Source organism: Xiphophorus hellerii, chromosome 6 (assembly GCF_003331165.1).
Source record: "Xiphophorus hellerii strain 12219 chromosome 6, Xiphophorus_hellerii-4.1, whole genome shotgun sequence".
Lineage (NCBI taxonomy): Eukaryota > Metazoa > Chordata > Actinopteri > Cyprinodontiformes > Poeciliidae > Xiphophorus > Xiphophorus hellerii.
The window spans coordinates 20,101,441-20,115,198 of record NC_045677.1 but is presented as its reverse complement, the minus strand read 5'-3'; the positions used below and the strand labels follow the sequence as shown (position 1 = coordinate 20,115,198).

The 13,758-nt window shown below is 36.6% G+C and overlaps 3 protein-coding genes and 1 non-coding gene across 4 annotated transcripts; 2 read left to right on the top strand and 2 right to left on the bottom strand.

Annotated features, from left to right (window-relative positions):
• Positions 1-97: 97 nt before the first annotated feature.
• Positions 98-2,513, top strand: myl12.2 (myosin, light chain 12, genome duplicate 2). The gene is made up of 4 exons (XM_032565820.1): positions 98-245; positions 1,328-1,538; positions 1,732-1,893; positions 1,984-2,513. Exons 2-4 carry the CDS (start codon positions 1,355-1,357, stop codon positions 2,154-2,156), a joined length of 519 nt encoding a protein of 172 aa, XP_032421711.1. The 5' UTR covers positions 98-245; positions 1,328-1,354; the 3' UTR covers positions 2,157-2,513.
• A 12-nt stretch (positions 2,514-2,525) lies between these two features.
• On the bottom strand, positions 2,526-5,774 carry bag1 (BCL2 associated athanogene 1). Its single transcript, XM_032565819.1, has 7 exons — positions 5,665-5,774; positions 4,718-4,846; positions 4,567-4,649; positions 4,372-4,485; positions 4,153-4,260; positions 3,997-4,059; positions 2,526-3,890 (listed from the first exon to the last, which is right to left on the bottom strand). The coding sequence occupies exons 1-7, from the start codon at positions 5,699-5,701 to the stop codon at positions 3,801-3,803; spliced, it is 624 nt and encodes a 207-aa protein (XP_032421710.1). The 5' UTR covers positions 5,702-5,774; the 3' UTR covers positions 2,526-3,800.
• A 194-nt stretch (positions 5,775-5,968) lies between these two features.
• trnar-ucu (transfer RNA arginine (anticodon UCU)) lies at positions 5,969-6,060 on the top strand. Its single transcript is given in 2 exon segments — positions 5,969-6,005; positions 6,025-6,060. It is a non-coding gene; the product is annotated as a tRNA-Arg (tRNA).
• A 1,867-nt stretch (positions 6,061-7,927) lies between these two features.
• chmp5a (charged multivesicular body protein 5a) lies at positions 7,928-13,660 on the bottom strand. The gene is made up of 8 exons (XM_032565818.1): positions 13,592-13,660; positions 13,138-13,242; positions 13,006-13,052; positions 11,672-11,765; positions 10,279-10,350; positions 9,232-9,340; positions 8,832-8,947; positions 7,928-8,375 (listed from the first exon to the last, which is right to left on the bottom strand). Exons 1-8 carry the CDS (start codon positions 13,658-13,660, stop codon positions 8,325-8,327), a joined length of 663 nt encoding a protein of 220 aa, XP_032421709.1. The 3' UTR covers positions 7,928-8,324.
• Between the last annotated feature and the right edge of the window lie 98 nt (positions 13,661-13,758).

The following is a 13,758-nucleotide window of genomic DNA, read 5'->3' as shown; positions in this document are numbered from 1 at the left end:
TAAAACACTTTATCATGGCTCTACTTTGTTAACTTCAGAAAATGCATTCCCTTCTATCACTATAGATAATCATTCATTTGTTACATTTTTTTTCCTAATGTTAACCTAAAGTAATAGGGACGATTCGGAATGAATGGAACATTCCAGATAGTTGGTTCTTTCCAGCTCTGCTCCCCTCTGACTGTGGGATGTGCTGATAGCTTTGTGTACAGCTATTTTTCTACACATTTTACATTTTTTCTAAGGTGGGTCAATCATTTTCCGTCCAAAGAACGCTCACGAAACATATTGGATTTAAGAACAAGCAATATATTTTCTCTTTGACTTCGTTGTAGCTACTATTCTGAAGCTAACTGTTATGTAGGTCAGAGGAGATGGCTAATATGTTTTGATTAAATTATGTTATATACGGAAAGCATGCTGGGTTGTACATGGATTATTGCAGAGGAGAAGTGTCAGTATATATAATCCCAGAATTAAAGACTTGGTTTATTTAATGTATTTTACGTTTGGCACAGTAGCGCTAGCATAATATGTTCTGATGATCTTTAATAACAACACAAATAACTTGCATAAATATGATTATATTACATCTGAAAAAATAAAAAAACGTTTTTACAAAAATATTTATATGTCAATATGTGATTATGAAGAGGTTCTGCAAGATAGGAATTCATGTATTTTATATTGATTGCTAAATTTCCTACGTCCTTTGAATGCGGTCTAACAGTTGCCTTCACTTCCAGTTTTCAGTGGGAGTTTCACTCTGAAATTAAATAAAACAGGCTGTAGGATCTCATACTTTTGATGGAAAACTGTAATAGTCAAGTAAACAATACCTTATATGCTTACAGCGAGATCTGGATAAAGTAAACAGAATATGAAAAGTTTTCAAACATTTTTTTTTATCCAACTGTCTGTAGTTTTCCAGATCTGACCATCCTTCTCAGCCTCCATTCAGCTGTCCATCTTCCATCCATCAGTTTACTTCTTTGGTTTGCCCATTCATCTGTCCGTTTTTCTCTGTTTACCCATCTTGTCAATTTGTTTTTGTATGTTTTTCCATCCATCTTGAACCTTTGCATTATACTTTGAAAAAGACAAAACTAAGAATTCTGGAAAATGTGTGGATTCTTGCAACTATTATAAAGTCCAGCTTGTCAGCTCTGTAAAAAGTATTTTTACAAAATAAAACTTTTTGTGACTTACTACTTCCATAGATAGTAATTTTGTCATCTATCTGCCTCTAGAGGTAGATAATTGAGCTAAATGATTTCATATTGCTGCCCAGCCCAGGCTGACGGCTACACCGTTGTCTCCATTACAGGTAGAGAGGGAGCCACCAGACGGCAACATGTCGAGTAAAAGGGCCAAGGGGAAGAACACCAAGAAGCGTCCCCAGCGGGCCACCTCCAATGTGTTTGCCATGTTCGATCAGTCTCAGATCCAGGAGTTCAAAGAGGCTTTTAACATGATCGACCAAAACAGAGACGGATTTATTGACAAAGAAGATCTCCATGACATGCTCGCCTCATTAGGTGATATTTGTAATCACAGATATTCCTGTTCAGCTGATCAAAAATAAAACTCTTGATAAAGGCATTTTCCAACATAAGAATAAAAAATATTTAAAAACACGATGTACTATTTCATTTTGTAAAGCCATTAAAATTTAAATATGGGACTAAAGCAGAGCAACATTAACCTTTTGTTTTGTTTAACATTTGCCAGGTAAAAATCCTACTGATGAGTACCTGGAGACCATGATGAATGAAGCCCCCGGCCCAATTAACTTCACCATGTTTCTGACCATGTTTGGAGAAAAGCTGAACGGCACTGATCCAGAGGACGTGATTCGCAATGCGTTTGCCTGCTTCGATGAAGAGGGCACAGGTATGTTGAACTTTCACCGAACCGCATTTTCACTTCCCTGACTACAAGGTGAGGAAATCAATAACATTTCAACCTGTTTTCTCCTCTCAGGTGTGATCCAGGAGGAGTACCTGCGGGAGCTGCTCACCACCATGGGCGACAGGTTCACCGACGAAGAAGTGGACGAGCTCTTCCGCGAGGCGCCGATTGACAAGAAGGGCAACTTCAACTATGTAGCTTTCACACGTATTTTAAAACATGGCGCCAAGGACAAGGACGATTAGTGACGGGGGATGTGCCTGTTGAGGTTCATTCTGTACTCCATTTGCACCTTGAAACGGGTTAATATTTTATTTAGATCAGCTATATCCTTAGTTTGGCTCATGAAAAAGCTTCTCTGTGGTATAGTCTGTTGAAGGTCATTTGTTTAAGCTGCTTCCTGGACCTCTGGGTCCCTTTCTAATCTTTATTTCAGAGCTCATTTTGCACATCTTTGACAACATTTCAGGGTCCAATTATGTAGGAAAGGACCCTCGTGGAGAAAGCTGGAAATAAACTGACACGAGGTGTTTACTTAAGACTAAATAACTTGTGTTTTTGTAGGAATGTTTTGACATTAAATTGTGTTCTGAGACCAGTGACGGAATCTCTGATCATTTTTCAAAACATTTTATTTCAAAACAAAGGCAGATGCTTATGACTTGTCTTTCCATTCTACAAAAGAAGACAATAAATTTGACGAAAACTGCAGGTGACTCAGGATTTCTTTATGTGGAATAACAATGCACATACAAATGAAGAACTAATTCTGTCCATAGTGGGCAGTGTTGTTGGCAGTGGGTGTAGTTTCAATGATTTCCTTTTTGATGCATTAAGCAGCAGGCTTACGTGTTTAAAATCTACAGTCAAAACCCCAAATAAGTTTTTTGTGTACTTAAGAAAAGTTCTGAAAGTTTAGTAACAATTGCTTTAAAAATTCCAAATTTAAATATTCTCCTTTTTGTACTAACAAAACAAAAAACGCATTCATGTATCCAGGGATTACTTTATATATGCACCTACATTCGAGTGAATGAACCTGACTAACCTACAGATTTAGGAAGGCTTCTGAGAAAATTTCCCAAACTTTAAAAGTACCAGCCATGATAAGACCTGGGATCATTTGCCTTCGTTTGTGTGTACTTGTGTCCAGTGACGACACAGCTCATTTACGTGATGAATGGAGTATTAAACATGTAAGCACCCAACTTCAACAATATTCAATATAACTACATTAATGACAGCTGCATCCAGGTTCAGTGTTCTTAACATTTCCTACTGTGATGATTACATTCCTACGCAATCTGAAAAAGTAGACACATTAATTTTGGTATCTTTCAAGTCTGGATCAATGGCGTAAAAAGACAAAATGGAAAATATTCTATATTCAACTGCTAAAACTTGTATGAAGAATTCTTAAAATTTGACAAAACAAGACTGAGAATTTTGGAAAGTTGATTCTGAAAAATATTTGAGTCCAAGATTACTTTTTGACCTCTTGATTTCAAGTAACGGTAGGGACAGAGGATGAAAGAACGCAACATAAATGTGGCCTTGACCTCAAGTACACATCTAACGCCTGAAAAATGGATATAAACCACAAATGCCTTTGCTGTTACAGAATGGGTGCAAGCCCCTGTAGAATCGACCTCAATCTTGAACAAGACTGGAGTGTTATGGTAGAAAGCCACACACACTGCAGAGGTCCAGTCTGTATTCAGACACCAATGTTGATAACCAACAGCCCATGTTTTCAAATGATTGATTGTTTGTCCCATACAGCACCCTCTTCACAATAAATAAAGTAGGATCTGCTTCTTACTTGAAGCACTCTGAGACCTTTGCATTGCTCACAGAGCAACTTAAAGCACACAACATAGGAGAGTTGATTACTCTGCCAGAGCCAGGTTTTTAGACTGGATCTTTGATAGGTGGTCTGATATACAAGCCTCGATCCTGTCGCACTGAGCCAGAAAATCCTAGAAATATACAATGATTGTAGTTATTTTTTTTTATCAAGACAGTTTTCAATAAAACATGAATGTGCCTTTTAGAAAAAAAAAGCAAAATCGCATATAGGCTAACCTGCACTGCTTTCACAAGACCCTTCTTCTTTGTTCTGCAGTCGGCAAAATTTTCTGGGATGGCCTTAAAAGAGAAGATGGTAATATTAGGTCATACAAGTCACAATAATAATAATAGAAAAACACCACATGAATACAAAATAGCAGAACAGATTACCATGGCATCTATCTGCTCCAGGATTTTCATGAACTGCTCAGCTGCTATTTTTACTCTGTGATCTAGTTTACTCAGCGCTTCTGCCTGGAGGTCTTTTGCGAGGAAGCCCTAAAGGAAGAAAGAGCAAAGAAATATTGATGTTGACAATAGACTGAAAGACATGTTATTGACAACAATGACCAGTAAACAAAAGTTACCATGCCGTAACTGACTGCTTACATTCTTTAATCCAGTTAATTCCCCATCTACCGCCTCCAGTTTTTTAGCTGTCTGCTCCACAGACTTTTCAATTTCTTTCAGCTTCTTTAGTTCAGCCTCTTCCTCTGGGCTGTTCTGTTTGTTTGCAGATTACAGTGAGTATCTCCTTATTTACACACCATCAGACACCAGACATGGTGCACGTAAAGTCCTCACCCGCTTTCCAATCATCATGAGTTTGCAGCCCTCTTTTACGCCACAGCTGGAGAGACTCGCTTCCATGTCCTTCAGAGACTTTCCTGCAAAATTTGGTGTTAGAGATTAAACAGAAAATTCAAGTTCACTTCTGAGTTCAGTAATAGCTTACCTTTAAAAATAAGTTTCTGTGAGGCCGGTGGGACACCAGTAGCTTCATTAAGAGCATCTGACAAGTCTTTAACAGTGGGCTCCGTTCCGTCCTCTTGACTTGTTAGTGTGATGCTGTGTTTAGTTGATCCTGAAAAGGAAAATTAAACTGAATTTAAGAAAATATTAGCACCACTACCTAAAAGTGTGATCATTGTTTCATCAGTAAGTTGAGATTTTGAATTGGAAATTATTGTTGTCAATAACAATAAATGGCTTTGTTTTGCTTTTGATTATTTTTGATCCATGAGAGATTTTAAGTAACTACAAATTAATAACAATAGTACAAAAAGTTATTATTTAAAAATATTTTTACGTGTTATTTTTATTTTAGGCTTTGTTTAGCAATGAGGGTAAGCTACACTAGTATTTAAAATACATTCCGTGATTGTGTGCTTGTTTTAAATGCTGGCCTGAGAAAGATGGATAAGGTATAGCAAAACATGAGGTAAAAGACTCAAATCCTTCGAAGCTGCATGGTGTTATCCTTTTACTTTTTAAATAGCGCTGCTAGCATAAACATCAGCGAAAAAAAATCACGTCTATATTGCTCGATTAAGATGGTTTTGTACATCATAACGTGACAAAATGTATTCAAAACATGTCACATTAATAGTGACTTATTTAAAGCATACACAACTGTTAAAATAACAATGCAGTTTAGAACAAAAATAAATATAAAACACCGATTTCAATCAACCCCTAGCTGTAATTAATTTAGTTGAAACTAACCAATTTACTGGATCTGTTTTCTTTGATTTTGAATGTTTAACATGTGATAACCCCATTCAAATATGAATTGTAATGAGATACATCAGCTTAGCATCACCTGGCACCCAACTACACTAAAAAACAACTAAAAAAATCATTTAATGACAAACTTAACGTTATAATGTAGAAGAGTTTTACCGTATGCGACAGTCACAGTAATTGTTTGCGCTGACATTGTTGCGTTCTAGCTTCCGTCCTCACATACAACGCTAATACAGCTAACTGTTGCTAACTGCGAACATTTCCGGTGAACACCGGAAGCACTTATTTTTTTAATTATATGTCTTTATAAAAATATTTCTGTATAAAAGTACATACATAGGAAAACTAACTCTTTAAAATACTAATCATAAGATTTTATTATTGTTAGATATATTTATAAACATAGTGCCAAAAAGTACATGTGCGATCACCCGGGAGATCTGACACAATTTCTCCAACTGGCTCTGTGGCGCAATGGATAGCGCATTGGACTTCTAGCAAGACTCTAGAGAAGAGATTCAAAGGTTGTGGGTTCGAGTCCCACCAGAGTCGCACTTTTCAGGGAAGTAAACAAAATTTGGTGGTAAGAACTTTACCATTAAATACTGACCACTACTTCATTAACCCTCTGATGTGTAAGTGGGTGCTTTTTGACCCAGTGAGGTCATCTTTTTTGCAATATTTTTGCAATGAAAAGTTTTCATCACTTCATATTCCAGGTATTCTTCAAAAAATATGTGACTGATATCATGCAATTCAAATTTTTAATTTACCTTTTTAATTTGCTTTTAAGAAATAGCATGTTTATATTACTACCCCTTTCTTCCGTGAGTGGGTCAAAAATGACCTGCATTCATGTCCTATGGAATTGAATGGGAATCTTTGTCAGGAATTTTTTTTTTTTGAGAAACGGGGAAGACCCAGGGCACGCTGGAGGGGACTATGTTTCCCAGGTGGCCTGGAAATGCCTTGAGATTCCCCCTCAGGAGTTGGAACAAGTGGCTGAGGAGAGCGAAGTCTGGGCCTCCTTACTTAGGCTGCTGACCCCACGACCTAGCCCCGGATAAGCGAAAGAAGATGGATGGATGGATGGATGGATGGATGGATGGATAAATAATGCACACACATACATACACTCACATGCGTGATACACAGTAGAATACAGACAGTAATGTTAGCTAGCTTGATTAGCTAGCTAGTTTCAATGAACGTACTCTTTCGCACCCCCTCCCCATGCCCACACACACACCCACTCACACATAACGGATGTTGACATTGTCCATTATTGACGTTTCATCATTGTAAAACTTGCTGTTGTTGTCATTTTGTTTTAAAAATGTTCTACAAATTGTCACAAATGTTCTACAAATTGTTCTAAAAACATTTTAAATGAAAATGAAAATATTTCAAAAATGAAATAATTCTTGTGTGAAATAAAACTCAGTAGAACGTATTATACGAAACATTATTTTGAATCAAAATGACAAAAGTAGCATAAAAACACACTGATTGTAACCAAAAAAGTCAAAAAAAGACCCAGTCATGGAAGACTGTATAGTTAGTCACTCACGCATCAGAGGGTTAAAGACTGAGAAAAATCATTAAATGTCAAATTCAGATATTGATAAATTGTCAAAACTGAGCAGTCACAAAATGTTTGTTTTACCAGCCTTTATTCTTTTTCCCTGTGATTTTTATTAGCAGACTGCTCTCAACATTTTTGTTTTTTAACCTTGCAATGAGCTAAAAATACTGAGCCTTGCAAAAGACATATAAGGAAAAACATGTTTTTATTACATATTTATATAGTTTGAGTAATTTTTTTTATTTTTTGCGGATTTTGTCAAAGTAACTCTGGATCTCTGCAAAATATTAAACAAATTAAAACATTTTGCTAGCTTCTGCAAAAGAAGAAACCTTTGCAGAACATAGTGAATGCTTAAATATTTTCCTCCAAAAGTTTGCTTTGTCAGTAGCTTTCCATTGATTTTGTAATCTCCAACACCAGAATAAAATGTTCCAGGATGTAAACAGTATTTCTACAAAAGTGTATGTTTTTTTTTCCCTTGAGAAGTCCAATTTTTCTTTCCAAAGGTTTTGCAATAGCTTGCACAAACAGAATACATTTATGGGATATAGCTGTAGGTCACAAAATAATTCAAAAGAAGAAGACAGGTTTTGCAGGATATGATTAGTAATCATATGCTGATCATATCAGTGCAAAAGCATATTTATGAATGCTATCTAAACATTGGTTTCAACACTTGTTTTTAATTTTTCATCGTATTTCTATATTGTAATACTTGGTAAATAAGTTGAAGGGTAGTTCAGCAGGAAGACTGTCCCTAATAAAGAAGAGACAAACCTCTACAGAGACAAAAACAATACAATTATTATCAATAAATTACAAACACAATGCTTAAGATAAAAGACATCATTTATTTTGCACGTTTCAAGTACCCCTGCAGATATTTTAAACAAGCAGAGCGAGGGAATCAGCTCCACCTTGGAGAACTCAAAACAAACTGTAAGGACTTAACCGAGACACAAAGCTCATAAATAGACAAATAAATTAATAATAAGTCATGAACAAAACCAAAATATTGGTGAGGACAACAGGTCGAAAACGATGGTGAATACTTTTTTTAAAGGCCACATGCTAACATGGTAGTAGTAACCATAGTAGTAACAATCCAACACCAGGGCAGCTTCAAAAGAGTAGTGTGTTCATATCCAACAGGTTTGCATGTATAAATGTTACTCTACATAGAAAAGTGTTTTCAGTTGAAGTGCAGTCGTCTTCATGTCATCTTTGTTTACGAGGCAGGAATCTGTGGAAGGCCAAACTCATCCACCAAAACCCCGTCCTGAAAGAGAAACAGAGAGAGTTTTCTATTATTGTATAATTCATTTATTTTACAGAAACTGCCTAAAAGACACATCTTACTAAACTGAGATTTATTTAAAAAAAAAAGGGCATAGACCTCGACTATTACATTTATGTCCTTGAGATCCCTTTTTCTCAAATATAATTTCTGAATAAAATAACGTAAACAGACCACTGTGTGGATTTAGGGGAACACCTACTTCATATTTCTACTAGAAAAAAAAAAAAAATAAAAAGCAAACATCCTTTTCCTTCCATTTTAACATATACTTTGTGTTAGTTTAACACATAAAATCCATTAAAGTAACATTGAAATTTGTGGCTGTAATGTGATAAAAAGCAGTAATACTTCTACAAAGCAGTGGAGAGGATACTGTACTGCGAGGCTTAAATGTCACACTGGATCAGTTGATAGCGGTGATGTCTGGACCGCTACCTTGTTTGTCTTGCTGTCGCTGGGAATTCCTTCTGGGATAGACGGAGCGGCCGACGCTTCGTCCAAATAGGAGGTGTCATCATCCAGCAGCAGCTCATCCCCCAGGGCATCCAGCTCTGAAACAGTTTCAAATCCACGCTTATTTTGGAAAACTAAGAAAGCCGTAATGATCATTTCCAGTCAAATTTACAATTCATTTCATCAGTTCATTTTCAGCACAGTCCGTCCTGCTTAACGTGGCTCATTTCTTTTGCTGTCAGCGAAGCCGGCAGTCATGACTGATTTGCAGGATATTATTTTCTCTCATCGACTTGTACCATGTAATTAGAAGTCTGCTGTTGATGCTTCGCTCTCATTAACTGTGATCAGTCATTGTGAAATACCCATTCGCCCAAAATACCTGCTTCAAGATCCTCCTCGTCGATGTCTGGAGTGCAGTAGCTGCGGCTCAGGGACTCCTGCACCTCACCGGCTTCCTCCATCATGTCTTCCAGCTGGTCTTGTAAATCCTGCGAGTCCGAAGAAACAAATTTCACATGAAACAAACAATAAGTTAAAGTTATATGAGAAACAGAAGCTATTTCCAATTAGCTCTATCCCTGTTTTTAATGCAACATTAAAATTTCACCTGCTCTTCAAGTTTTACTTAGCTTTCTGTGCATCCCTGCGTGCTGCTGAAATTCTTAATTACACTTAACATACCTTTGTGTTTTTAAGTAAAAACCACTGCAAGAAAAGTCTGACCCATCTCAAGTAAGTACTGCGAATAATTTCAAACCATTTTAAGAAAAAATGACAGTCATAAAATGGTAAAAATAATTTCCACTTTGACCGCTGGTCCCATCTTTTTAAAGTGCTGAGCTCTCCAGCTGTGTGTTTTCCCATCTGTTTTCTGATAACCTGTTTCAAGCAGGATCTCTTCTGCCAGCTGGGTTTTCTGTTTGCTAGCCCTCTGTTGTTTTCTTAAAAAGTATACAGCCCTTTGGAGAAAAAATCAGGACAGAAAGACACAGACTTATGGTGAAGATGTGAACACAGGCTCGTGTTATGCTTATGAGCAGAATGGTAAAATCATATACTGGCAAAACAAGGGTGTACAAAGTATTTTCATTTGTCATAAAAACACTGTTTTCCCATAACGTGATCAAATTAAACAGTAAATTTTTCAAACATTTTGAATCAGAGGTTAAGCTACAGCAATGAAATCTTCATTCCTTTACAATTTTTTGACCCACAATTTAGTGAGGGAAAGTAAAAATGACATTCCTCTTGTTCATTAAATGCTGTTTAACCATGCCAGCCTGCTAGTTTTCTTATTACTGTTTCCTAAAAATCCTAAAATATTTGCTGGTGTATCAAAGATAATAATGTTCCTTGTGCTAGTTGGCAGCCTTTTGTAACAGAATCAATCACAGGACAGGAGAAAAAGAGTGTGTCCCAAACATACATCGATCTGATCAAGCTTGACGTCCTTGTAAGCTTTTTTCATTTCCTTTGCACCGATCTTCATCGCCTCCACCTGGGGAGAGAAAACAGGCAGAAGAATGTATATTTAGTCGCCGCCACGATAATCAGGACTTGTTGAGAAGAAGACGGGTCAAGACAAATCTGTGTCCTGTGATCTTTGGACTGTAGAACAAAACAGGATTAGATGACTTGAGGTTTAGCTGCAGGTTCTACTCTGGTGTTTTAATGTCACAAAGATGGCTCTCTGTCAAGACCCTTTCATTTCTGATGTCTTCATATGTTTTTAACGTGAGCCATTTCTTTAATATTTTATCATTCACTGAACTCACCTCCAAATGTTTCTATAATTGTTAATCTAGCCTAAATTGTTTTAAATACAATGGGGATTTAAAGTAATTTGGTGAGCTATTTCCAAAGGATTGCTGCTAAAAAAACGATTAAAAACTAACATTTGTAAAATCAAAAGAAAATTAAGCCCATATGTTTAGATCCTGCAGGGTGGATGATAACCAAAATAGCAATTACACAAGCACTGCTGGTTACCAATGCTGTTGCGTTTTATTGTCAGTTGGGCTGAATGTATTAAACTTAATAACCTAAAAGTAATTTACATGCATTAAAAAACAAAATGATTATATTATTACACTCTAATATTTTAATTTTCCCATTGACACAATAGGCATACTGTTTGTTTGAGCTCCTGTCTTCATTTAAGCCTCTGTCTAGTCTAGCCTGTAGCATGTAAATTCCATGTATTAAATGAGTTTTCCAGAGAAACGTGTGTGATTGGCCACTTTGCTTTAGCACTCACATTTCATGAATAATTATGCTTGTATTCAGCATAACACCAAATAGATGATATGACTGAAATATCTGACAAGGCAAATGACATGCAGATAATTTTCAACAACCACTTCTTGTTTTGCTTCTATTCTTGGGTTCATTTGTTGATTTCATCATTGTACAATCTCCAGAATAGTCTGGTGTTTTTCAGTCTTTACAATAATTTTCACATTGAAACAAAGGCCATACTGGCTGCTGCAACTCCCTGTCTGTGTCATGTAGCTTGCTTTACATGTTGTGCTCAAAGTGAGAGCTGAGCAGAAAGCAGATGAAAATTTTACAACGTCCAAAACAAGAGCACAAAGTTTATGGTGCAGGACAAAAATATTTGTTTTCCTTTTTCTATTTAAAGATTTGTTCGACTATCTGTTTGTCAATTAAACCAGAGATAGGATCTTTTATGTCATTGGTAACAGTTTGGTAACAAAAACAAGGCCTTAATTTTTATTTTTATTTGACCTATAATGTAATATCAGATCTGGACCTCCCTAATCCTGATAGATTTCTTATTCACGATTTTAGTCTCTTACTGTAGTTTTTGTATCCTTCAAAGTCTGGATTGTGTAGTTAGCTTGCTCCATGTTGAATGACTGCTGGGCCAGCTGCTCCCTTTGACCTTCATACCTGAGAGAAAAAAACAGGTACAAAAGTTTCAGACATCTCATCCATCCATTGAGCATGTTTTGACATTTAAATAAACTTGTACTGTCACCATCCTACTTGTCAAGTTCTACATCCCGCAAACAGTCGCGATTTGTACTCTTAAGGACTTTTTAACCATTTCATCTGTCACATTTAGAGATAAACCGGCTTCTCAAAAGTTGTCCCCTCATCCTGAAACTCCCTACAGTGACACTTTGAAAATGTTAAATTTTAAACAGAAATTTAAAGACGAGTTTCAATGGACGTCTGTTGTTGCTTTTGCTACTCATCTTCTCACTGGTGTTATATACGTTGGCGTGTAGATTTATTAAAAAGTCCCTCTTCAAAATGAGGTTGGGAATCTCAGTGAGGCTAACCTGCATAAGTAAAGGTGAAATTTGTTTAATTTTTAAAGCCAGAGCAACATGTCTTAAGGAACAATATTATAATAGTATTATATACCTATTTGGAGTTTAAAAACATTTGTTTGGAATATAATAAAATAAAACAATCCTTTAATTGCCCTCCGATGGGCAAAATTGCAGTGTATTAGCACTTGAATAAAAAGTAAATGTAGACCCTGTAAATACAAGTGAATATATGCATCTGTAGAAATTGTGTTTTTCTTTGATACAAATATGTAATATGTACAAGAATATGGAGATCTGACAGCAGGAGTGTGAACAGTTTATTTGGTGGTTTGGGGGGATTACCGGTGAAGCAGTCTGATTTAAAATTGCTCATTGTTCAAGGATTACAAAAAACACAAATTATAAACTAATTTAAGCTGAAATGACTGAATTCTGAAGGTTACAATGATGAAAAGCTAGCCAATCCTAAATGCCCTCTGATGCCACAAAACTCCGTCCAAGAGTTCCTGAGGGCTACTACCTTCCAGGACCCTTTTCTGAAGTAAACTGGCTTAGTAACTTGTAGCAGTAACAGACTAGTAACAGATAGTTTAACCTGGAAATAGAGAGTGGAAAACAAATGCCTCCTGTTGTCAAAACCCACGTTTAAGCAGCCGCTAGCTCTTGTTCCTAACTCACTTTCATCTGTCATTTGTTTTCATCTCGCAAATAATTATTACAAGATTTTATTATGACCATACTATGATGCCCATGTACCACATTTTGAGAACCTTAAATGTAGTCAATGAAGTTGTTGTAAATATTCATTTGCATCAGAGAAGTAGATCCAATGTCAGTCTGAGTATACTCACATTCTCTTCTGCTTTAGGACTCTCATGGCCTTCTGCTTCACCATATTCTGCATTCAGGATTAAATACAAACATCAACACTCGACATGTTTTCCTTTATTCAGAAGAACAATTTCAGCAAATCATTTCCATACCTTTGAGGGCCCATCTCTCATCTTTTTCAGCTGATCTTTGTACTTCAGCAGCTCGGCATCGAGCCTGCCTACTTTCTTTTCAATGGACTCTGACCTGGCATCCACCTAAAAGAGGATGGGATCAATTGAAGGTAATGATTTCCAGCATCCTGTGTTTAAAATGACCTGCATTTGTGAATGTGTTTGCATTAGAGGTAACAGTGAGGTAAAGGCTTTTCAAATAATTGAGGCTAGCAAACACATTCATTGTTCCATATCTAACACAGCAGGTTCGGGTGTAAAAGAGCAGATGCTTTGTTTGTGTTATATGTCAGCGGGAATAATTAACAGTAAGCTGTGAGGTAATTAGCACAGTATTGACAGCATTTCTGTGGCCGTGTTAGCTAAGTAACACCGTCGTTGGTCACATAAAGCAGTCATAAACAACAATACCTCTGATGTTGACAATACTCACAGTGCTGATGCAGTCCGACAGGTTCGGAGGAGGCGCTTTGGGCTTCCCGCGTCCGAATATTCTGTTCATTATTCAAAGTCTTTAATTACCTTCAGGTTTTTAGTTTCCTTTAAAATAAATAATATGCATCAAACGGAAACGATTCCTGCATTGGAGCCGACCGGAAA